Source organism: Lissotriton vulgaris, chromosome 3_1 (assembly GCF_964263255.1).
Source record: "Lissotriton vulgaris chromosome 3_1, aLisVul1.2, whole genome shotgun sequence".
NCBI lineage: Eukaryota > Metazoa > Chordata > Amphibia > Caudata > Salamandridae > Lissotriton > Lissotriton vulgaris.
In genome coordinates this window covers 291382720-291409142 of record NC_141689.1, presented here as the reverse complement: position 1 = coordinate 291409142, position 26423 = coordinate 291382720, and the positions used below count along the sequence as shown (strand labels likewise).

Genomic DNA, 26423 nt, shown 5'->3' with positions numbered 1-26423 from the left:
AAGCCTCTGCATTGCAATAGGTCTCGCATTTGTGCAAGTTTGAGCTATTGGCATTGTAAATGACAATGCCTTATAATTATGTTTTGGTTTTTAAAACATAAATAAAAGGCATTTTTCATTTACTACGCAATAGCTTAAACTCTCGCATATGCGAGACCTGTTGCATTTCAAATGCTTGAAGACATCGCTGGAGTTGCCACCTTCTGTCTTCCATGGCCCGAAGAGCTCACCATTTGCTATGAGTTTAAATAAACAAGACGGTGATCACAACTACGCACAAGAGACCCTCCTGCAGAAAGAGAAAATCATTAAAGAAAATAGTGCTTACAGACTAAAGAAGACGTACCGTGTAACAACTGCAGTAACAGGGCCAGTCCTCATGGGAGTTTACTAATGGAGAAGTTCAGGCTCAATGATTAGAGCGGCAGACCCTGATGCAGAGGTCTAGCCCGGGACCAGGGTTCAATTCCCCGCCTCGGCGGGTCTTGGGCTCAAAATTCCACAGACCTGATAATCTCGCCTCGGTGCCTATTCCAATCATGGAGTCCCACTCTGCAACTCTGTGCAATAGCTTGCTTAATCTCCACAACGGCCCCCACAACGCTAAGGATGCCTGGCCCCCACCTTGGGGGTGCCCAGGAGTGGACACCTCACAGGGAAAGCCAGGATGGGTTCCACAGCGGTATTCGTACAAGCGCCTTGAGACCCTTGCGGGTGAGTAGTTCGCTATACAAGTATCAATTTACATTTACTAATGAAGACAAAGTGGTACTAAGGAAGAACTTAGAAGAATTCAGAAGCCAACATTTACAAAGGACAATGACACAAGCCAATGACAAATATGGGCGGAGAGTGGGTGGGGCTTCAATTACATACTCAAATACAGCATGGCTCGCAGAGCAGCGCATACACTGCCCAGGCACGACCTAAAAACTATATATGTACTAAATAACCCGTGTACAGAACTAACAGCACTGTGTGTTTGCTTGTTAGTAATTTAATCTTATTTGCATGTAGTAAATTAAAAACTGGGCAATGCTTGGAAAAACCAACAACCACTGTAGAAAGCTCTATTTTAAAGACAAACTACTGTTAAGGTCTTACCTACTAAATAGTGAATGCGCTGTATGTTGCAAGACCTGTTGTTAGCTTACAGTAGACTTAGAGCCTGCCAGTTGCTTACTATTGTTTGAGTACATTGTCACTCTCCTTTGCTTGCTTATTTGTTAGCTCATGTTGCCTTACTTCCTGTTTGTGCATTTGTTCCTCTCCTGAAGCATTGGATGCATTACTTGGGTCCTTCCAATGCTCACTTTTCAGGTGCTACTTTTTTCTTTTTGTTTAAACACTAAATTAGAGCTTATGTGTTTTATAACTATCTCCCTTGTGTGCTTCCCTTCTCCTCCACACATGCATTGCTTTTTCTGTGTCCACGTGCTTCTCCCTGCCACCTCTCTGGGATGCACTCATCAACATATGCTAGTCATCCATGTTTCTTTTTCATACTTGCACTTCTCCCCAGACTCAGATCATCAAACAAGAAGAAATAAATAGCACTTGCGTCATTTTGTCGTCGTATGCATGCTTGGTGCGTATGCCTACAAAATGGCAGAGCTGGCCGCATTTTAGGCTATTTTTTCTATATTTTAGCCACGCTGCACATCACTGGGATGCTGTACAACATACCGTAAACATTGGCAAAGCCAATAGGTTAATATGTCTCAAAATAAAGATCTATTGGTCCTGCCATTGCTAGTTGTAAATAGTGAGCTTGTGGTTATAGTTCGAGATCAATAGATCACCTCATTTGTTAATGTAGCCAAAGCTCTAATGTAGGACGGTGGATGCTCGAGTTAAGGCTTTTTTCCGGGAGGGTCAAACTAAACTATAGATTATGTCATGAAGGTTATAGACACTGTGTTAAAGATTATTACAGAAAAACAAAGGAATTATGGCTTGCATGCTAATTTAAAATTGCATATTTTTAATTTTTATGTTGTTGTTTTTGTGATATTTGATGTTTGGCTTATTACTTTTAGTTTAATGAGTTGTTTTTTTAAAAAGTAAAGTACAATAAATTATTTTAACTATCTAAAAATATTGAGTCGTAGGTTATATAACAAATCATTGGATGTAATTAAAATCGTCATTAGGTTATGGACCATAATTAGCATCAATACCTACTCTGGAATTAGATTGTTTGGCATTTTCTACATTGCTACTCTTTTTTATTTATCACATCTGCACAGAGAGAAATTGTATCTTGCGTGTTACATAAGCAGTCAATACTAATTATTTTTGACCTTTTCTAGACATCGTTTGATATTTGTGCACTTAGAGAATGTAATAACATCATTTTGATAAAGATGCTTGTTAAAAGGGCTATTTGTGTTTTAACAACTTGCTTAAAATTCCACGTAGATGGTAGGATAAAAAAAGCAGACGTTGTTAATGATTTGTTGATCTGTGTTTCAGTTTCAGGTGCTATGACAAGATGACAGACTCCACTGAACCTCTGAGGTTAGCGCCTCGTTTCATCCTTAATCTGCATTCCCAGTCAGTAAGAAAGAACGAGGATGTCAGTCTCTCATGCAGAATATCAGGTATGTCACTGAGAATTCTCTGTACAGAGAGATCAGAGAGTCTTGAAGTTTGATTTTTCCAATTCTTGTTAATTGCAAAGTATGTAGCCAGGTGACTGCTGCATTGAGCGTGGGGGATTTGGGGGTTTGAGAAATAGTTGATGAGGAATCAGTGGAGTAACAAAACTTGTGGGACCTCCCTGCAAAGTACATGGAGGGGCTCTCCATCGGACTCAGCCAGGAGCTCTCAGGCCAGGGTACTGTGCTGAGGGGGGCCCCTGGACCTCGGGGACCCCTTGCACCACAGGGGTTCTGGAGTGTAATGCTACGCCACTGTTAGGTATCCTTTCACAGCGTGGCACTCATTTCTCACTCTGAGGTCAATTGTCAAATATGCAGTCCCTACAAATTATAGTCAAGCAGTGGGCATTTGCTTGCTATTCATTGGCCCCCACAAGCCGCAAGGGTGGATCATTATACGCCTCTTGAGGAAAGTAAGCTGAGTTGGACTGGGTAACCTAAAGCAGCCCTGGCATAAATGCACAAACCAGCCCCCCTCTCTTTATCTCCTTGTGTAGTCTTTCTCTTTCAATCCCTCCGTTTTCTCTCTTCTTTCCCATCTCACTCCTTCTCTGTACTTTTCCCTCCATCCCTTTCTTTCTGTCTCTCCTGAAGCCTCCCCATTCCTGCTACAATTAAGCTCAGGAAGCATCCATCACTTTTATGTATACTTCAGTGCGATGCCCTCAGACGTGAGTCCCCTATTCATTGTGCCACTGCAACCTAGCTGCATCCGACTCACGAGATCGAATCCGAGTGAAGCCGGTCTTGAGTTGCTTATGTTCCAGTTCAGGAATGACCTGGCCTGCTAGTTTAGGCTGGACTGTTCCTGTTGGAGCAGGGTCAAGGCTGATTTGCGGATTGCTGGGTGAAATTGAGGTGGCGTGGCATCCAAAATAACAGGCCCCAAGTAATTACCAGTTGCTGAGACTAATTGAAGCATTCCTGTCATAACTTTTTTGTTTACTTGAAAGAAAAAGTGACAGAGGCACCTTGGGGTGCCCTGAGCTTTCAAAACTGGCCTCCAAGGGACCCAGCCCAACGAGGGAAATGCCTAGTGGAATAAAAGGCCTGTTCGGCCCTGCAAGTATGTCAACTCTACCCCTCGCTTCTCCCTCATGGGTCACAGTCAGAGCACATTCCTGCACTACCTTAAAAGTGCTACCTTGTAAAGGCTAGAGTTGAACACCTGAGTGCATTTCCTGGGGCTGAAATGATGAGAAAAGAAGATAGTAGTTTTACGAATGTAAACACATTTTTCCTCTGCTAGAAAAAACTGAAATATTGCATCATGGTTTAGTGTGATCTGTCTCTCCGGTATTGCCCAGATTATGATCTGGGCAATAACTGTGCAGCAGTCAGGATACCAGACATTTTCCCACCCTGCACCATTTCGAAACCCTCTCAGGTATTACAGGAAGGTGCGGTGTTGTTACTGAAAGCTAGCCCTGTTATGCTGCATATCTCATAGTAATTCTCAAATAGGTTCCCAGCACATTTTTGCTGCTGGTGAAAATATGCCACAATAATAACAGTAATCGTGGTCCAGATTTACTCAAAAAAATCATGAAACGCAGCGGAGAAAGTGAAGTTTCTGCACTGCATCCAGTGAACGGGAAAGAGCAGCACAGCGTCTTATCTACTAGGATGTGGCACTGTTTTGCTCTCTCCCTGCACTGTTGTACTTTTGGCTGCCATGTGCAAGAGTGCTAGGGTGTCTACTTTGTGGTAAGCATAGTCTTTGTAGAGGAAGTGCTCCCTTCCAGTAAACAAAAAAAAAATGCATAATGTGTTTACTACTTTTTATGTGTGCTGTTGTATGGAGCACAGATGCAAAGAGGAAGAAATGAGACAAAAGGAAAGCATTTATAGTTACCCCTGCCTCTAGGAGGTAATTATTTGAAGATAGGGATTTGCTTCAACTCCCATGTGTGGTTGAATGGGAACACCCATGGACCGCCACCTTTGCAAAAAGTAATGCAGGGCAGTGCACTAAACCACTATTCCTTAGTTTTGGTTACAATGGATTGCAAATATCACTACTACACACTGCGTCAGGTTTCTATGAAGAAAGTCATGCAAACCCGACACAGAGTGTTTGTAAATCTGTGCAAATGTGTACAGCAGTTATTCAACACTTTCTGCCTTATTTACGTCTGTAGTTTGTAATTTGTGTCTATGTTCAAAAATGTTAGAACCTTAATATTTCTATTCAATGCTACAATTGTTTTTTGACTATACTGAATTCTTAAATTGTTTCTCTTGCTCAGTCATTTTGAAGTGCCATCATATTTTGCCTGGACTGGCTTATGGGCCAGATAATAAACAAGCTTTGAGAGTTCAAAAATATAATTTGTAAAGTACTACAGTGACACTGTGCGTTGCAAATAGAGTTGCGTTTCATTGCTAATCACAAGGAGAGGGGTATCTTTCAGGGGCATCAGCCGTGGGACCCAGAGTATAAGGCACCCGCTAACTCCTTCACTATGGCTTTATTTTAATACCCAACTGGAGGTCATGCGTTCCATTTTCCTTGCTTACATTAAAACAGTTGCATCTTTTCAAGTGTCACTATGTATAACTCACTATGTATAAATTACTTACAAGTGCCCTAGCCGTTGCAAATTTTTAAAAGGATTGCACTGTATTTGTACAAAAACAACCAGCATTACCGATTCTATACAAACATACTGTGTGAAATCTAACATTTGCCATTGCAAACACTACCATATATAATACTTCAAAGAGCTTAGATCCTCTGTGCTTCCATTCTGGTCTAAGATCGGCCACAAATCTCGCATACAGGGCCTGATCCCTGACAACCTCAAAATAGGACAAGTCACCCCATTACCAAAGAAACCTAATGCAGCATTATCTGATCCACAAATCTCTAATAGCATGACCTTAACCAACAAAGCTGCTTGGGAAATGCATCCACAAACAATTCTGCAATCACATAGAACAGTTTCAACTCCTGGACCTATTCCAATCGGGTTGCAGATCCGGCCACAGTACCGAAACTGCTCAAATACACATCGTCGATGACGCTTTGAGATTACTTGCCTAGAATGAAGTCTTCCTTCTCATACTACTTGATCTCTCATGGGCATTCAAGACAGTCAAACATGATAACCTACTTCATCTCTTAGAAAAAATGATGGGGCTATCTGGCCCAGTTTTAACTTGGTTTGCCTCATTCCTTCAAAACAGGAAGCAAAGAATCAAAATAAAAGACTTGGGCGTGGCTAGCAGCCGATCATGGCGGCAGCATAGTCGGGAGGCTCCGGGAGTAAGGCGGCTTCCCCCATTAATCCACACTACTACTTCCAGGCTACTTTGAAGCCTCGGAAGTGAGGACTTTGGGTCCAGGACCGAGCGGCGTCCGACCGGTGCATCTCCGGAAAACAACGCAGACCGGAAAAACAGGCATACCGATCGATAGAGGCCAAAAGACAATGAGAAGCACCGAGCCGTGGTGTCTCCTGCGGCCGGGCGAAGTGGAGGCGGCGCGGGAGAAGGGACACCGGAAATCCACCCTGGCCTAGAAACCACGCTCATTTATATTCGAGCCTATCCTCAGCCTGCGGCGTCCCGGCGAGAGGATTTTTGGACCGCAATAATTTATCATTCAGGAGATTATCTCCGGTACGCCTGGTTCGTTTCAGATCAGTCACATCCGAGCCCATCCTAAGCCTGGGGTACCCCGGCGAGAGAGTTTTTGGACCGCAATAATTTATTATCCAGGAGATTATCTCCGGTACATCTGAGACGCTTTATTGAACGTTATTGGTCTTGACGCCACCGCTTGCACATAACCATAGCTTGACCTGTTAATACTGGCATATAGACATAGAATATTATTGTCTACCTGTATCAGCTTGATTTCTACGGTTTTATTCCAAGAGACATTTCTACTAAGCATGGGCGGAAAATCCGTTTCGCTCGCGGATTTTGCGGATTTTCGGTAAATTCGCAATCCGCGAGATTCGCGAATCTCCCGCAAAATCCGCAAATCCGCGAGCAGCGGATTTTGCTCGCACTGTTCGCGTGAGTTCGCAGCTTCCCAGTACAACTTCGCGCCCCGCGAATAAGTGCAAAATTGCAGAAATACGATCTTAGCAAAACTGAAACTACTTACCAGGTTCAAAAGTTCAGGCTCATCATTAGTAGCCATTTCCTGTAGTGCTTCCTGAGGGGCCCCTCCAGAGTTCAGTTGCCAGTTGCAACTATTATGTGACCCTGCTCTGAACCTCAGAATAGTTACACATATGCCACAAAGGTCCTGAATTACAGCTAAGGGAGACAAGCAGGAGCCAGGCTGGAAGTTCAAATCCATTAATCAGCCCCTAATTCATTATTGTCAGTTGGGGCAGGGCAGGTGTTGTAACTAATTTTGCAACAATGAAAGCACTTAGCAAGTGCAAAAGATCACTAATCAGGAAGCACTAAGGAAGCAGGTGCCAGCTAAAAAAATATTCTGTGACACATTAATCAGCCCCAAATTAATTCAGGTCACTTGAGGCAGGGAAGGTGTGCTTGCCTTGCCACAATAATGTACACTGACTGGACAACCAGAGGGTGCTGTGATGAAACAGAGGGTGGCATGGGTGGGCCAGAGGGTGGCATGAGTAGTCAGAGAGTGGCAGTGGTGACAGAGAGTGGCAGTGATGAAGAAGAGTGTCCCAAACAGGCTGGACACGTAGAAACAACAAGTTCGCGAAACTTGCGACCCGACAGGTAAGTTCGCAATTTGCGAAAGTGTACAAAACCCTCGCGAACTGGCAGAAACCCGCGCAAACACACAAAAAAAAAATCCACAAATTCGCGAGAATTCGCGGATTTTGCGGATTGCGAGTTCGCAAATCCGCAAAATTCGCGAGCGCGAGATTCGCAAAATTCGCCCATGCTTAATTTCTACTCAAGCAATAGACGGCCGCCTGATGAAGGCGTGTATGCCGAAACACGCGTTGTAGACATCTGCCGCACTGCCTGAATCAACTTTTCGTCTATCATAATGGATTTGTATATATTCTTGTTGATTGTTGAAATTAATTGTTTGTAATGACTATGTTGAATTCTATATGTATAATTGAATCTTTGTTAGATCAAATGAATCATGAATAATAATATATAAAATAAGAAAATACATCTATTTTGTTAATTTCCTACATGTGTACACAATGCTTTAATTAGGGTGGTTTATTTATCAGATTTAAATATTCTACATACATAGAGGTATATTCATTAATAGGCCTTGTTGATATTTACCTCTAGCTATCATTTTCTTACACTAGTTCTATTCCCTATGTTATAGCTAGCTGTTACTATAGTGGTCCCCTGTTTTCTAAAGAACTAGAAACCACGCTCAACAGCGGCGGTAACGGGGAGCAGACTGAGACACCCTTGACCTGAGCGGCTCGCTCAGAAATCCGGGAACAGCGGGAGTTCATTCCGAGGCGGAGAGAGCGGTAAGGCTCACGGACCAGCGTCGGACGCGGGGACACTGGAGCGTGCTACATAGCGCACTCAAATAACCGCGGCTCCGGTACCTCAAACAACACCCGACCTTGTGGTGACGACTAGCCGCGCCCGTTGGCGCTGAAACGGATGCACAGCGGTACCCCCCAGCACAGCTGTGAGGGTCAATTGCAGGCAGATGTAGCGCGCCAGCCTGAATTCGTCCCCGGCGGCCGGCGCATAACGGTGGCAGGAGGCTCCCACGCATCACCTGAACTGACAGCCTAATACACATGTGAGGCGACTTTGGGGCTCCATGAGAAGCAAAAGCTACGGAGGGTGGTACATAAGCGGCCAGAAGTGAGAAGCAGTAAGTATCATCCACAGAGTCATACCTGACCACTCAGCGACCGGATTCGGGCAAGCCAGAGAGGGTAAGAGGAGCACGGTGTGAGAAGTTCGACTTGGGGCTATCTGAGGTCGTCGGCCCCTGGGGACCCTGCGTCCTCACCGACCGCCGCACGGCGCCAGGAGGCAGAGCAGCAGTCTAGCAGTGGTGGGACATTGTCAGAGGGAACCATGGCAGGCAAAGGCATGAAACACAATTCGACGCAATCCAGACTAGATAAATTTGCCTACGACAAGCACAACCCTCCCCACGTGGAGCCACGGACATCAACGGGGAAAACACCAGAAGGAGAGGGGTCAAAAAAAGCAACGCTAGATGATGTAATGACGCATTAGCGCAGGTACAAGCAACGGTGGGGTCAATCTCCACGGAAGTCACCCTTTTGCGCGCAGACTTTCATAAAATGACCGAACGTGTGAAGCAGGTCGAGGTGGTCACAAAGTCCTTGGTGGAGGACGTTTCGGAACTGCAGATAGCGATGGAGCGCATGGAGGCCGAAAACAAATCGCTCAAGGAGAAACTGGACGACCAGGAGGGGAGCTCGAGAAGGAACAACGTCCCAATTCTTGGGATTCCAGAATCTGAAGGCACCCGAGCAACAGACCTCTATGTGGAAGAGCTGATCAAGAAGAAACTTCAACCCAAGGGGCTCTCACACTTCTTCTCAATGGGAAGGGCGCACAGAGTCCCCGGCGGGAAACCAAAACCAGGTGCACCCCCGAGACCAATACTGGCAAGGCTCTTCAATTTTCACGATCAGGATGCCATCTTGCAGATGGCGAGGGTGTCTTCATCGATCCAGATTCAAAACTCCACGATCGCCTTCTTCCCGGACTACACAGCCGAAGTATCCCGTCGGAGAAGAACTTTCCTGGACGTTAAAAAGGCGCTAAGAGCAAAGGAACTGTCTTATTCAATGCTGTTTCCGGCTCGGCTACGAGTAGTAGCGGACAACAAAACATGGTTCTTTGACACGCCAGAGGCGGCCCACGACTGGCTGGAGGGATGGAGACAAGCTGGACTGCCCCCCGCACGAACAGGAATAACCAGAGCCAACGTGAGGGCAGCCATGCAGGATCGCAGACATCAGGCTGAGATGGAGCAAACCGGTCGCCAGCACAGGAGTACTTTGGAGCAGACGGCGGAGTGGATGCAGGAACACCCAGTACGCACAGGAGTGTTAATCGATAAGGACATTGAAGGTTGGGTCGCGCTTGGACACTGGACTGAGGGACTCCGAAGAGGGCAGGGGAGCCGCCTGCTCCGGGGGGCCCTTCACCCCAGCAAGCAAGTACACTGTTCCTGGGATGGGTAAAGCACTCTGCTAAGTTGGGGGGGCGGGCGGTTCGATATCCGTTAAGCAGGGAGGCAGGGAGGCAGGGAGGGGGGAGGCAAGGCAGTTTTGTTGTTTTTCAAGTTCTACGTGTAGGAGCAAGACACAACACGAGGCGCACACTTTATCCAGGCTTCTAAGGCGAACGGTACACACGGGTGGGGGGACACCTCTGGCACAAACGTGGGTACATTGACAGACATCCACGACTCCCAACCTACTGCACCTGATGGTGAGACGCTAAGGCCGACAATCACACCCCTCCGAATGATGACCTGGAATGTAAGAGGGTTAGGAGACAAAATCAAGAGGGGACTAGTATTACACGCCATGAAAAGACAGGGACCTGCATTAGTTCTTTTGCAGGAAACACACCTCACAGGAGGGGCATCCAAAGCGCTAGACCGGAGGGGTTATAAAATGGCTGTACACTCGGAATTCACATTGGCTCCAGGGGAACGGGTATTTTAGTTAGAAAATCTTTCCCGTACATCATCCTAAGTACTAAAACTGACAAACAGGGTTGTTTCGCAGCGATTAAGGGGTAGTGGGAGGGGAGGGGAGGCTCATGAATATAGTGTCTGTATATATTCCTCCAGCACTCCATTCAGTTACACTGCCAGCGCTGGGTGACTTTCTCCTTACTCTACCTGCAGGTGACATAATTATCGGGGGTGACTTCAACGCAACAGTAGACGCTCTAGCAGACATATTCCCGGCCCGGACCCAAGCCCCCGGACCCTCCCGCTTCCAAAGTTTCTTAGAGGCCTTGGGGCTAGTGGAAATATGGCGGCACACGCACCCCAACGCGAAACAATACACCTACCATTCCACGGTACACAACAGTCTGTCGCGGATAGACTATTTCCTGGTGCTGGGAAACGCCCTCCAGCAAGTAGACAGCATAGAAATCCAACCCAGGGGCAGATCAGATCACTCCCCACTTCTATTAACTCTCTCCACTCAGGAGAAAACACGTAGAAGTATCTATCCCTCAAATTGTTAAAGTCATCCGGAAGATAAGTCATTAAAGTATTATAATAAATTTGAGTGATAAATGGGAAGAGAAACTAGGTACAAAGTATGTATTTTTAAAAGAGTCAATCAAAATGGCTACCTCTATCCTATTTTCCGGGCGTAATCGTACTCAACATTACATGATTTTGTGTGACCTTTATTATACACCTGCAAAAGTTTTGAAATGGGGGTCTATTGCTGGAATCAAATGTAATCGGTGTAATCTAAGAGGGGCTGACACATTACATATGCTCTATTCGTGTGTAAAGCTTGATGGATTAATTTTTGATATTCATAAATTTATTGAACACATTCTTTGTAAAACTATTGTTATATCACCTGAACTAATATTATTTGGTGTTTCCAAAGACTCAATAGACATAGAACAAATTAACCTATTATTTATTATGATGGCTGAATTAAGTGCATGTATATCACAGGATTGGATCAGCCCAGAACCGCCATCATTTTCTACATGGAGGGGTCGTCTTCTAGCCAGATATAAACTTGAATCAGCAATATATGCTACTAAGGGAAAAAGAAGGAAACTACTTGGTTTAAAAATTTGGTCACCAATTCAGAAATGGACTGATGGAGTAATGACATAATGAACTTTTTCTATGTTGTCAATTATCTATTCTCTATTCTTTACTTTATTTTGTCCCGAATATATTTTATAATATGCATCTAAATATCTTGTTAAGAGAAAATTATGTTATAATCTGTATAAACTTGCAACTCAAATATCAATAAAAAAAAAAAAAAAAAAAGTATCTATCCCATTTATGCAACATATCTCAAGGTCCCCAAAATTAAAAAGGAACTCAGAAAAACGACTAAACACTATTTCGACGAAAACATGGCATCGGTACAATCTCCTGCTATTCTCTGGGAGGCGTACAAGACGGTATTACGAGGACAGGCCATAACGTCCATTACAGGACATAAGCGTGAGAGGCTACAAGAATTGTCCAAGTTAGAATTAGCAGTGAACGCAGCAAACGTGGCTCATATGGCAGACCCTACGCCAGACACATCCCACACCTTACTTCTACGTCAAGAGCAGAGTAGAGAACATTTACAACATCAGACGGCTGAGCAGATTACAGCGACCGCACACAGAGTGTACGACATAGGGGATAAGGCGGGGAAAATGTTGGCCTGGTTGGACAAGAGAGGGGGAAGCACCAAGGGGATACAACAGGTATACAATAAGGAGGGAATAGCCCAAACACGCCCTGAAGAGATAGTTATGGCCCTTGCAGAACATTTTGAAGCGGTCTACACCCCAGGGAAGTGACGGCGGACACAGCATGAGCATCGCTTAGCCGCATCGTAACACGAACACTGACACCCGAGGCAGTCACAGAGTTAGAGGCAGATATTACGACTGAGGAAATACAACGAGCCATACATGCGGTAAGATCAGGGAAAGCACCTTGACCCAACGGCATACCAATAGAATGGTATAAAACTATGTCCGAACAACTCAGTGGGCCCTTATTAGCAATGTACACTGAAAGCCTGATAACTGCCGAACTCCCACTAGACCAACGGACTGCGACAATTTTGGCGAACCCAAAGCCCGGAAAGCCACCGGCGGAATGCACGTCCTACCGCCCAATCTCCCTTCTCAATGCGGAAATAAAAATCTTAAGTGGCAACAATAAGGGTTCTGGCTAAAGCAGTAAGGCTGCGCCAATATAACAATCAACAAAGAGATGCCAGTACTGCACTTAAATTCAATATTTTGATAAATTGAGTAACAATCCTCAATTCAAAAAGACCAATGATTCAGTCTACAATCCTATGAATATTTCTTTTTATTTTGAATTTCTTTTATATATATTTTTTTTCTTTGGTTGAGAAAATGCTTTTAAACGAACATTTTTTACACAAAAGAAGAGACTTGTAAGGTGTATACAAAAACATCTAATATGTACAAAAACAACAATTTATCACAACTCAAATCCAATATGATTTTCAAAATAAGATTTTTTTTTTTTGCGAAAATCAAAACTTTGGTGTGTATGTTTTCTCCTTTTCATTTTCAAAAGGTTACGTTGTCTCTCCCTTTCCAAACCAATTTAAAAAGTATTTCCAAGAATAATATTGTGAAAAATACGCAAAGGGCTATATATAAATAATTGAATCTGACAAAGAAATTTGTGCATTCCCAACAGAACCATTGTTTTTGTATATATCTTAGAACCCAGGTTCTAAGGGTCACTGGGCCACCCCATTAAATTTAATGGTCACCCCACTATGGGACACCAAAGCCTTGGGGCGATTGAGGCACAGTAAGGGGTTCACACAATCGGACAACATCGGTATATCAATAGTGGGAGACTTATGGGACAAGGGAACGGTGATCCCCTTTACTCAGCTGCGACAGCAATACGAGTTAGGAGTGACTGAATCATATAGATATGTGCAGATTAGGCATGCACTGCTTACAGCCATACCACCTGACTCGGAGGTCCCGGAGGCATCCCCCCTGGAAGACCGCCTCCTCACGGACTATATGCAACAACGAGCTACATCACTCACATATCGCAAATTGATCAACAACCTTCCAGACCCTACATTAAAGCTGAGAGAGAAATCGGTAGCAGAAGTAGGAGACATGGATGATTCAAAATGGAATGAGGCACTGGATTCACCGGAGGAGGTGGGCATATCGGCTAAGTTCCGTCTAGTGCAACTTAAGATCCTACACAGGGTGTATTACACGAGAACGACTCTACACAAAATACAGCGGGCACAACACCCCTACTGTCTACGCAGGTGTGGGGAGGAGGGAACGTTTATGCATACAATATGGGAATGTCCTCGTATAATAGAGTATTGGAGGCAAATAATGCGCACCATATCCCAAACAATGGAGCTGTCCCTTGTCCCTGAGCCACGTAAATGCCTGTTGAATATATGGGAACCGAAGGATCTCACCAGACATGGTCAAACCTGGACAACGATAGGCATGCTAATAGCGGAAAGAGACAAAGCTCTGAAATGGGGTGCAGCAGATGCCCCCACGTTAGCACAGTGGTGTACGAACATGGATAGGGTGATGATTACGGAACGGGCGTTCTATACAGCAAGGGCAAGCCCACACAGATGGAACAAGATATGGACCCAATGGAACGTCTTTAGGGGGGAGATCTGCGAACCACTGCAGGAAGATGAACAATCAGACTCAGACGAAGATGATGATGAAGAGGGAGACAGGGTGAGGTGGGGTAGATAGACTCAGAGACCTGAACCGCAGCCAAAGACATGCAATGCAGTCAGGTGGGGTATACGAGGCCTGCTTGCCTAAACCAATGAGGCACTCAGATTGGCATGCCCACTCAAATGTATGTTCTACAATAAACTCGACGATATAAGAGACATGTGTCCACCCACAAGTGATAGGTGTCACCTGAACAACTGGACTAGTTTTGTGCCCTAATTACCGTGTCTGCTACACTATATGTTCTCTGTTAGTTTCTTATTCAATAAAGAGTGTTTATATGAAACAAAAACATAGACCTATAGGTTATCCGGAACACGAACTGCCTGATATGTACGCACCTTACTCTACCACGCCGCCGGACCCCAGGGTTGTTGGCTGAAGGGCTGTGTTACTCCGACAGTATTGACTAGAAATTGTACTTAACGCGGCCGGCCCCTGGGGTTGTAGGCTTTTTGCTGTGTTATTTCAGAATTGTACAATAAAGGTCTTTAAAAATAAAAAATAAATAAATAAAAGACTCTCTACCTAACAGTGCTCCAGTACCAATAGGAGTGCCCCAAGGATCCGCATTCTCACCCACCCTTTTCAACCTACTCATAGAACTCCTCACCAAAATTCTGAACTGAGCAAACATCCATTGCCACATGAATGCCAATGACACTCAATTATACCTAAATATCTCATCACCTAATGACATCAAAATTCTTCACTTTGCTCTGCTGAAAACCCAACATTGGCTAACTCACACTCACCTTATGCTAAACACACTCAAGACGGATTTCCTCCTGATTGTTCCCCAAAATCATTCACCCCCCATTCAAAACCGGCTCAAGCTACTAATGGCACTTCTCAAAGTTGTGGACTACTCTAAATCATTAGAAATAACTCTGGACAAAACCTGAATATGCAAAACGACATCAGTGCAACCAGCAGAGGAGCCAGTCACCAACTTAACGCATTAGGAAAACTCAAACCTTTCTTACCGATGGATGACATGCAGTTAGCAGTCCAACCCTTGTCATCTCCCACCTGAGCTATGGAAATGCAACCCTGGCGGGGCTACCTAACGCCCAACTGGTCCCCCTGAGAGCTACGTTGAACTCTGCGACCAGACTCATCATGGGATCATGAAAACAAGATCACATCCCACCAGATTTAACCCAACTTAATTATCTCACTATTGAAGCACTGATCCAGTTCAAGATAGCCTAATGCACAAAGCACTCCATTATAATACTCCAATTTACCTGGCAAAAAAGCTTTTACTATCTGGTCTGAACAGGACACTAAGAAGTTCAAACACTCTTATACTGAAACTGCATAAATTCAAGAAGAAAACGTGCAACCGTGCCTTCTCTGGCCTCGCTCCAAGAATATGGAGCGCTCTTCCCCCGGAAATCAAAACTAACTCCTCTATCGCCTCATTCAAAAAAGAACTAAAAGGGCTGTTCTTGAAAAGCTGCCTTCCACTTCACATACACAGTTATTTTAATCAGCTTGCCTTCTTTAAACTTCTTAAAACTTGGCTTTTCTCTTAATGCGGTTGTGGTGTCTAATGTTGTGCCTCTCTCAGCACTGGGAGGTCCTCGGGTAGCTAAGCGCTGAATAAATGTTTTTCAATTTCAATTTCAACTATAGACTTGAAATTACCAAACAAATGTTTAGTTTCTGCTTTTCAACTCGAATCTACCTCTTAACCATGTTTTACTTTGCTTTGTCTCCATTTATCTATGTTATATTCATGTTGATCAACCTATGTCTGCTCAACTTCTTTCGTGGTTGGTTTGCTTACGTGTACAGCTCTCTGATACCCTGTTCAGGTCATGTTCGCGCTCTATAAAATTCAAATAAAAATATAAACAAAATACAGACATTAGTGTAAGGAATCTTATTGCAGAAAACATTAAGATAGCTATATTCTCGCTGAAATAAACACCATCCACCGGTCCTGGAGGGCACTAAGCTCCCCAGGCTCCATGACCCACACCTTCTGTCCAACGTCCAACTCTACCGTCCGAGCGTTGCGGTCATACAACTCCTTCATGACGGCTTGGCTAGCCTCTAAGTTGTCTGAGGCTTCTTTCCACAGCTTAGCCATCTGGCTGCGGAACACCAGCATGTAGCTGACAACATCACGGGGAAGCTTCTTCGAAGTCTTCTCCCACCCCTCTTTGACCAGACTGAGGGGTCCCCTAATGGGATGGCCATAGAGCAATTCGAAGGGGCTGAACCCGACTCCCTTTTGTGGTACCTCGTGATATGAAAACAGAAGGCAAGGGAGGAGGATGTCCCATTTCCGCCTCAAATCTTCTGGCAGGCTCTGGATCATCCCCTTCAAGGTCTTGTTGAAGCGCTCTACGAGCCCGTTAGTCTGGGGGTGGTAAGGAGTGGAGAACCGATAGGTCACTCCGCACTCCTTCCATATGGCCTGCATGTAGGCCGACATGAAATTTGTGCCCCTGTCCGACACCACGACCTTGGGGAATCCCACTCGGGTGAATATCCCCATCAGGGCCCACGTGACCACAGGTGCAGTAACGGTCCTCAGAGGGATGGCCTCCGGGTACCGAGTGGCGTGGTCCATCAATGCCAAGATGAACCGATGTCCTGCAGCGGTCGGAGGGTCCAACGGCCCAATGATGTCGATTCCGACCCTCTCGAAAGGGATCCCGACCACTGGGAGTGGTTCCAATGGGGCCTTTGCTTTGGTCCCCGTCTTGCCACTGGCCTGGCAAGTCTTGCAGGTCTTGCAGTAGGTGTCAGAGGCAACCCTCATCCTAGGCCAATAAAAATGTAGGACGAGCCTTGCAAAGGTCTTGTCCTGGCCCAGGTGTCCAGCTAAGGGTATCTCATGCGCCAGTTCCAACAAAAAGGCCCGGTAACACTGGGGGACCACTAAGGCCCTCGATGATCCATGCACCGGAACCCTTGGCTCACTGTACAGGAGGCCATCCTCCCAATACACGTGGTAACTGCCGGTCTCTTGGTTGACCACTTGGGCTTCGGCCTGTCGCCGCATGCCTTCAAGTGTGGGGCACTCTTTCTAAGCACGACAGAATTCCTCCCGGGTAGGCCCTCCTTCCCCATGCCACTCGGCAAGGGTCGGCAGGTCCCCCACGGGAACGACATCCACCTCCACGGACTCCGGGGTTTCCTCCGTGGGTTCCCCATCCATCACACAGGGTGTGTCCTCCACAACACTCTCCTCTGGACCGGCATTGGGTTGGGCCATTGTTCCAGGCTCCAACCCGGGTTGAGCTTCTTGCCAGGCAGCCATGGACCGCGTGACTGCGCAAGTCCACCCTGGTAACCCCAGCATCTCAGTGTGGGCCTTAAACTCCAATTCCTTCCAGGCGGTATGTTCGTGGTCAATACCGAGCAGACAGTCCACAGGCAAGGCAGGGCTGATCGCAACTCTCAAGGGGCCTGACACTCCTCCCCATTCAAAGGGAACTTGAGCCACCGGATAGTAGCTCATACTGCCGTCAGCCAACACGGCCGGATGGAACACATCAGGTACTACCTGCTCAGGGGACACCAGCCGCCTCACTACGGTGGTCATGCTGGCTCATGTGTCCCTCAGAGCATCCACCTACTCCCCATTGACCTTCTCCCTCTGCTGGGACTTAGCAGTATTCGATGGTAAGGGCATCACTGGGACCATCTCTCTATTCCCAAGTGAAACCAGGGTCAGGCCTGTCCACTCCCCTTCCCTATCTAGGGGCAGCTCCAACCCAAGCGCTACGCTAGCCACCCCGGGACCCACCAGTGGGGGCTGGGGGTCGTTTGCGACACTGGGCATCTCCCTTGTAGTGTCCGACCTCTCCACATTCATAGCACCGGACCACTTTTGGCTGCTGACTCTTGTCAGGGTAAGTGGGTTTTGGGGAACGGTTCTGAGGTGGGGTACCTACTACTTTCCCAAACTGTCTAGTTTGTGGGCCTTGTGAGAACTCCGGTCTTTTATCTCCACCCTCTTTCTTCTGAGGGGCGCCCTGTCCGCCTTTTGGGCCATCTCTCCCGGGGCCCTTGTGTGACACCCGGGTGCTAACCCAAGTATCCGCCTCCTTCGCAAGCTCACGGGGATCAGTAAGCTTGCGGTCCACCAGATGTTGGCGCAGCTCCAGAAAACACTTATCGAGGAGGTGATCTCTCAAAAAAAAGGTTATACAGACCCTCAAAATCATGCACCTCGCTGACACGCACCCAACCATCCAGAGCCTTACAGGCATACTCTAAAAAATCCACCCAATTCTGCGTGGACAGCTTATGGCTGCCACAGAACCTCTGGCGATACCTTTCAGGGTTGCGGCCAAAATGCTTAATAAGCGCCTCCTTCATGGGGGTATACCTAAACGGGTCTTCCTTTTCCAGATACAGGAGGGTGTCCCTGATGTCAGGAGGTATATACCGGTACAAACCACCTCCCCAATGTTTCTCGGGCACCCCATGGGCAGTCAAGGCCACTTCATACTCCTCCAACCACCTGGCAATGTCATCCCCCTTGGTGTAGCTCGCTATCACCTCCTTAGGTAACCAGAATCTGGGCTTCTGCTGAGCCTCTGGTACGCTGCCACCATTAGGACTTCCTGGCGCACCTATTTGTAATGCTCTCAGCTCCATTTCTTTGAGCTGAAGCTCGTGCGCCAGCTTCCTTTCCTCCATAGCAAACTGCTTATCTTCCCTCTCTCTCTCTCCCTCTGGTGCTCTAACTTGGCAAGCTCCCAACTCAATCGCCTCTCCTCCTTTCTGTCCTCATACTCCTGCGACGATATACTCCCCCTAGATACGCTACTCCCTGCCCCGGAACGTCTTCCTGGCAGCACATTGTCGGACATGTCAATGTTGAGTAGGCCTGGGTATTCCTGAGTGTCCGCCTCCCCCTGTGTGACCTGTTCCTCATCCTCTCTCTCCCCTGGGTGGGCCCTTACCCATGCCCTCAAGGCGATACAGAGCTCTTCTTTGACAGCTCTCGTCCCCACAGGCACCCCCATCCCCTGACAAAACTCCCTTAACTGCACTACCGTGTACTTATCCAGGTCAGCCAGCTGGAATTCCATTTTGTCAGGTGGGGACCCAGATAATCCTGAAAGAAAGATTCTAGGACGTAGGCACAATTCTGGGTCAACACAGGTTCCTACACACTTTGCAGACTAGACAGTGGTGGGCAATTTGAGTTAGCTTATAGGCACCACAGGTATCCAATTAATTGCAGCGCACTCTGTCCCACTGGAGGGTGCTAGGTAGCTACAGGTCCTGGATCCCACCGCTCGCCAACAATGTAAGAACTGGGACCACCAGTTCTCCGGGGGGGTAGCTTGGCTCGAGCAGGAAGGCAGCAAGGGGCTTGCGTGTAAAGCAGCTACATAACACACTCATCCACTGAGACACGAAGTGGGCGCAATAATGGAGACCACACCAGTAGTTGTGTTTGAAAATCAAGATCTTTTATATAGGCTTTAGATCAAAGCAATTAATGCATTAGCAAATCATGAGCATTTCATTAAAGTACCTCATTAAAGCATTTCATGGAAGCCTTTTCAAAATGCATTTTCTGTAGAATGGTAAAACATTTCATCAAATACTTTCAGCAAAGCAGAAAACTTTCAAATAACACAGCCTGTTGCGTTATACTATTCAGCAGGCTAAAAGGGTACTTTCATAAGCCATGGATTAACCTGTAGGAAGCAATCATAAGCATTTCCTCTTGTAAATAGCGTTAATTTAGTAACACAAGTCAGATCATAAAAGTAGTACTGTAATGAACCATTGAGGATCAGAACTTAGCCCCATCTGGAACTGTAGAAGCCGCCCCTGCAAGAAATTCAGTACAGGGAAACAGATCACCATTTCATAGCAGGCATGACAACATTTAAGTGAGCATGAGCACTACAGGCCACCTAAGACGGCCATGAACCACCGACAGCCACCGCAGTTGAGTATCTGATGACCAAGTATAAACTCACAGTTCCATTGACAGGCTTCAGGCCTAAAACTGGCAGGCAGAACAATGCAGTAGGGAAAGTATCTGTCCCCAAGCCTCCCAAACTCTCGAGGCACATTAGGGGGCGGCCAGCAAAACCAGGTCTCAGTTCTCCCCGGGGGAGGGGTGACCTCGGGGCCTTACCGGCCTTCCGCCCTCCTCCCCGGGGGTTACCTGGTGTTTTCAGCCCTCCGGCGCCCTTGCGCAGGCACTGATGGAGGGGAGGGGTTCTCGCCCCTCCCGGGGCCTCACTCGGCCCGGCGCGAGGCAGGTGCGGCTTCTGGGCACCAGCGCCGGGGTCAGGGCGAGACTAGCATGTGGGGCTGAACGGAGGGGGCTTCTGGGCTCCACTGCCCCCTCCGCGATGAGTCCGGGCCTTCTCTGGGCCCGCAGGCGAAGCTCCAGGCCAGGGACCAATCAGGACAGGGGCCGGGGCTGCTCCCACCAACCTCGTCGTCCGCCTCGAGGGCGCACCTCCCTTAACCTATGGCAGAGCGGCGCCCGGGGGCGGGGTGGAGGAGCTCCCTGGTCACGTGGGGCCCACTCTAGCTTCAGGCCTACCGCGGCCTGCTTCACTGGATACGGCGGCCCTCTCCTCACATAGGGGGGCCGCCGAGGGGGGAGATCGAAACTGGCGCAGTTCACAGCGCGACGGCAGGCAGCCGCACGGGCAGGCCGGCAGCGCCTCAGGGGTGTCGCGTGGGCGGCACCGATGCCGCGCTGGAGACGGGGCCTCCTCAGGCGCCTCAGATGGCACCAACAGCCCCGAGCTGCGGCGATGAGCGGGAAAACACTTATCGAGGAGGTGATCTCTCAGAAAAAGGTTATACAGACCCTCAAAATCATGCACCTCGCTGCCACGCACCCAACCATCCAGAGCCTTACGGGCATACTCAAAAAAATCCACCCAATTCTGCGTGGACAGCTTATGGCTGCCACGGAACCTCTGGCGATACCTTTCAGGGTTGAGGCCAAAATGCTTAATAAGCGCCTCCTTCATGGGAGTATACCTAAACGGGTCTTCCTTTTCCAGATACAGGAGGGTGTCCCTGACGTCAGGAGGTATATACCGGTACAAACCACCTCCCCTATGTTTCTCGGGCACCCTATGGGCAGTCAAGGTCACTTCATACTCCTCCAACAACCTGGCAATGTCATCCCCCTTGGTGTAGCTCTCTATCACCTCCTTAGGTAACCAGAATCTGGGCTCCTGCTGAGCCTCTGGTACGCTGCCACCATTAGGACTTCCTGGCGCACCTATTTGTAATGCTCTCAGCTCCATTTCTTTGAGCTGAAGCTCGTGCGCCAGCTTCCTTTCCTCCATAGCAAACTGCTTATCTTCCCTCTCTCTCTCCCTCTGGTGCTCTAACTTGGCAAGCTCTCAACTCAATCGCCTCTCCTCCTTTCTGTCCTCATACTCCTGCGACGATACACTCCCCCTAGATACGCTACTCCCTGCCCCGGAACGTCTTCCTGGCAGCACATTGTCGGACATGTCAATGTTGAGTAGGCCTGGGTCTTCCTGAGTGTCCGCCTCCCCTTGTGTGACCTGTTCCTCATCCTCTCTCTCCCCTGGGTGGGCCCTTACCCATGCCCTCAAGGCGGTACGGAGCTCTTCTTTGACAGCTCTCGTCCCCACAGGCACCCCCATCCCCTGACAAAACTCCCTTAACTGCACTACCGTGTACTTATCCAGGTCAGCCAGCTGGAATTCCATTTTGTCAGGTGGGGACCCAGATAATCCTGAAAGAAAGATTCTAGGACGTAGGCACAATTCTGGGTCAACACAGGTTCCTACACACTTTGCAGACTAGACAGTGGTGGGCAATTTGAGTTAGCTTATAGGCACCACAGGTATCCAATTAATTGCAGCGCACTCTGTCCCACTGGAGGGTGCTAGGTAGCTACAGGTCCTGGATCCCACCGCTCGCCAACAATGTAAGTCTCAGTTCTCCCCGGGGGAGGGGCGACCTCGGGGCCTTACCCGGCCTTCCGCCCTCCTCCCCGGGGGTTACCTGGTGTTTTCAGCCCTCCGGCGCCCTTGCGCAGGCACTGATGGAGGGGAGGGGTTCTCGACCCTCCCGGGGCCTCACTCGGCCCGGCGCGGGGCAGGTGCGGCTTCTGGGCACCAGCGCCGGGGTCGGGGCGAGACTAGCATGTGGGGCTGAACGGAGGGGACTTCTGGGCTCCACGACCCCCTCCGCGATGAGTCCGGGCCTTCTCTGGGCCCGCAGGCGAAGCTCCGGGCCGGGGACCAATCAGGACAGGGGCCGGGGCTGCTCCCGCCAACCGCGTCGTCCGCCTCGAGGCGCGCCTGCCTTAACCTATGGCAGCGCGGCGCCCGGGGGCGGGGCGGAGGAGCTCTCTGGTCACTTGGGACCCACTCTAGCTACAGGCCTACCGCGGCCTGCTTCACTGGATACGGCGGCCCTCTCCTCACATACGGGGGCCGCCGAGGGGGGAGATCGAAACTGGCGCAGTTCACAGCGCGACGGCAGGCAGCCGCACGTGCAGGCCGGCAGCGCCTCAGGGGTGTCGCGTGGGCGGCACCGATGCCGCGCTGGAGACAGGGCCTCCTCAGGCGCCTCAGATGGCACCAACAGCCCCGGCTGCGGTGCTGAGTAGCCAATAGCGCCTCGTGGAGGTGATGTTCAGGCGCTACAGCGCTACTCGTGGGGCAGTTCAGCTAGCGCAGAGGAGCGCTTGGTTTCTTAGGCAGTTATGAGCCAGCGCTCGATGGAGGGAGTAGTAAGGCCACAGCGCTGGGGGAGAATTCCAGTCAGGAATGCAGCTAGCCCAGTCAGAACAGCGCCAGGGCACAGAGGGAACAGTATATAGCGCTTTCCACATGACTTGGTAAGGACTGCAGGCCAAAGGGACAGCAAAGCAGTTCAGTCATGGGGAGTCAAGTGGAGCCAGAAGGGCCCACGGCAGGCAGGGGGTGCGCAGGGAAGCACAGTCCTGTACCTGGTTGATCCCCCAGCAGTCTCTGGTCACAGAAAAGTAGACTTCTTGGCGCTTGGATGGTTCTGCGCCCTAAGATGTTGGTTTCTTGAAAGGGGGGGGGGGTTGAGTTGAAGGCTTGATGAGTTTTCCTCAGTCACTGCAGATGGACCCTGGGGTTCCCTGCCACTGGGCCAGACCAGGGGGCTAGTCTAGGACACCTCACCCAGCTTAAGAGGCAGCACCTAAATCCTGTCACTCCCAGTAGCATAGGTTCCTAACTAGGCCCTCCCGCCTACAACTCCTGCATGGGTTCCCCAGGTCAGTGATGCCCCAACTGACTAAAAAATGTTCCCTCCCTTGCTTAAGTATGCCCAGGTCAGGTGACCACTCTCTAAGGCGGCAAAAATAGGCTCCACCTTTCTTCTAGAAGGTTCCAGGAGCTTCCCCACTCTACCTATGGACAGGGGATGGGTGGCTGGCATTGCAACATTGTATGGGGATCCAGCCTGCTCCTGGCAGCTAGGGTGCTACACTAAAAGACCACGCTGCAGTAGCAGGGGCCAGTGGCAGCCATGTTTGAAGTAGAGAGCACCTGCACCCTAACACAGATTAGCTATGAAAAGGTGCCCGAAGACCTATGGGCCAACAAAAAGAAGGTGGGAAAAATGAGGCAAGGGCAAAAAATCACAGGGAAAGACCACCCTAGGGCTGACAGGTCTAATACAGACATTTTACATGTTTAGTCTTCTGTGGACCTGGCAACTTTTGTGAACAAAGCAAACACAAGGAGATGATGGACGGAGTGCTGAAACATTTCAGACACTCACTCCCAGTCAAAGATCTTGGTTGAATCCATCATCTTTCTTTAGCTCACTTCGCCACCCCAGTTCAGACCCAGTCATATGCAAATCAGTCTTGAACCTGTGCCTCATGGGAACAGTCCAGCCTGAACTGCCAAGGCAGGTTTCACCTGGACCAGAAACCAGAATCCTGGGACCGGGTTTGGGGGTAACACCCCTTATCAGCCAGACTAACTTGAATCCAGTGGCAAAGTGAGCAAGGGACGCACGTCTGGGCATAGGCTGCCAACTTAGGGTGAACAAAGCAAACACAAAGAGATAATGGATGGAGCGCTGAAACTTTTCAGACACTCACCCCCAGCCACAGATCTGGGTTGAATCCATCATCTTTCTTTAGCTCACTTCGCCACCCAAGTTCAGACACAGCCATATGCAAATCAGATAAAAACAACGGTATGGGTGGAAAGACAAGCAAAGAGAATGAACTCCACTTATATTAGTCCACAAATTCCACAGAGTCCTTGCGTTCAACCACCAGGGATCTACCGTTGAGACCCCAACTCCTACAAACAGTCAATATGTGAACAGCGGGAGCGTTGTATTAAAAAATGTATCACAGGTTCAAAAACGTTGATTCCAAGGCTTCTTTTATTGAAGTTACGATCATGAAGTTATGGCAACAACTTTTCATCAATTTCCAATTCTCCAAATTACATCCATCAGTATACAAAAAGCAAGTACAGTCAAACAGCCAACGCGTTTCGTCCGGGAACGGACATCATCAGGGCTGCCAAAAGAAAAATTCATAAAAACACAAAATCAATATCACTGGTTTACATCGAATAAAATAAGGGCATAAGTATAAACCATACTATAAATACACTCATTGTTACAATTACCTGCCTATTTAACAAACTGATTCAATTCACATATCCTACAAAAGTACATATATAAATCAACCCCATGTCTCTTGCTAAGCTACTTCTCTCCCAGCTCACGTTTTCCCTTTAATGATGACTCCGAGAATAACAGTGGCCTACCTCCAAATGTTCTAACTGTATAAATGCAGTCTGAGATATATTTTCTTAAAGTTGTGAACCAGAACCTCTTGCTTTTCAAGTACATTTAAAAGAACCTATAGTCAACAACAAAACATTTATTATATTCAGCAAAAAGTATACACAGTAGAAAATGTATCCAAATAAATCCAAAATGTCAGGGTTCTCAATATCCTTCTCTCCCCAACAATAATCGCGCTAATACTGTGCATATTATGTGTATAGTCCATAATACAATCTATTTCCAACAAAGGCCTCTAAAGGTGTTCTGCCTACCTCCAATGATAACAACATTTCTACTCAGTAGAATGGAAGCCAGTTCAAAATTTAGAAATCAGAATTCACAATCATTCTGAAAAGAAATTTTATATTATCAAAAAGCTCCATTGTAAGTAGTTTACTGCATAGGATCAAACACATCTTTTTATTTAATGTACACATTGTTCCCATAAGATCTCTGACATGCTCCCGGGTCAATGAACCCCTCATATTAGCCAATTGATATCCACCTCAACCATTTCTTATACAAATATACAGAAGCATTATTTTCTTTCAGTGCCTCACCCCCATTGCGAATACCCATAGACTACTGCTTTCCATCTCATTAAAATCAACATTCAATGTCTCACCTTTATTTTAGTATCCTCTAACTTATTAAGGCCTGAACTTCTATAATCGTTCTTAACTTAACTCCTGTGCAATCTATGATAAAGAAAAGAAAGCAACTAAAGTATTCTGTAGCACGGTCATCCTATTCGAGTCACCCCAAATATATATCAAACCTCTCGCTTACCTCTCAATATGAAAATACGCAGTCAATTCTATCCCCTATCCTGTCAATTGGTTGTTCAATATGATCTACAATCACAGAAACAAGCCTTTAGTCTGCATTCATGGTGACTGTCATAATCTCATAAATGACCCTCAATCCATTATTTTACCTCCACGAAATTCCACAAGATTTTTCTTCAGTTCCTGCGTGAGTAAAACAACAAACATTAATACACTATTCTTATACTCCCATTACACAGCTAATTCTACGCTACCGACTCCCGTACTCTCACCTGGTTCAAAGCGGGATAACATCCGAGTGTGGTCCAGACCGGCGACATCGGGCGTTTTCGGTTCCAATGTGCACCGGTCTGCATCCAAAGCCCGTCTTTTAAACACCATCATAACCAATCAAATAGCTCGCATATTTACCGCCTTTACACCAGTTCCCTCTCAGGTTTGACCATTAAAACCCTTCGTGAACAGCCGCCTGTGAGTCCTACTCACGGCGACCAATCAGAAATCTCTACCCTAGTACTTCCTGTCAACCGCTGGTCCAATCACCTCACACCTATGCGAAAGAACACCGTTCTCTCTCTGGTCCTCCTCTGCTCACAGCCAATCCGAGGATCGGAATAAACGTAAATACACTTCGGCGCCTAGAGCCACAATCTCTCTCTATTAGAAAAAGCGGGGAATTAACCAATTGCTGATTCAACCGTAATCCCCCGAGCTGTATTTCATACACATAGTCTCCTCGCATTGTCAAAAT

General features: G+C 47.6%; 1 protein-coding gene across 1 annotated transcript in view; it reads left to right on the top strand.

Moving 5' to 3' along the window:
• ALPK2 (alpha kinase 2) overlaps positions 1–26423 on the top strand; it is a 618993-nt gene that overhangs the window by 42005 nt on the left and 550565 nt on the right. Inside the window, exon 2 of the mRNA XM_086960478.1 lies at positions 2476–2603. Within this exon, the coding sequence (XP_086816604.1) occupies positions 2476–2603 (128 nt within the window). The remainder of the gene's footprint in view (positions 1–2475; positions 2604–26423) is intronic.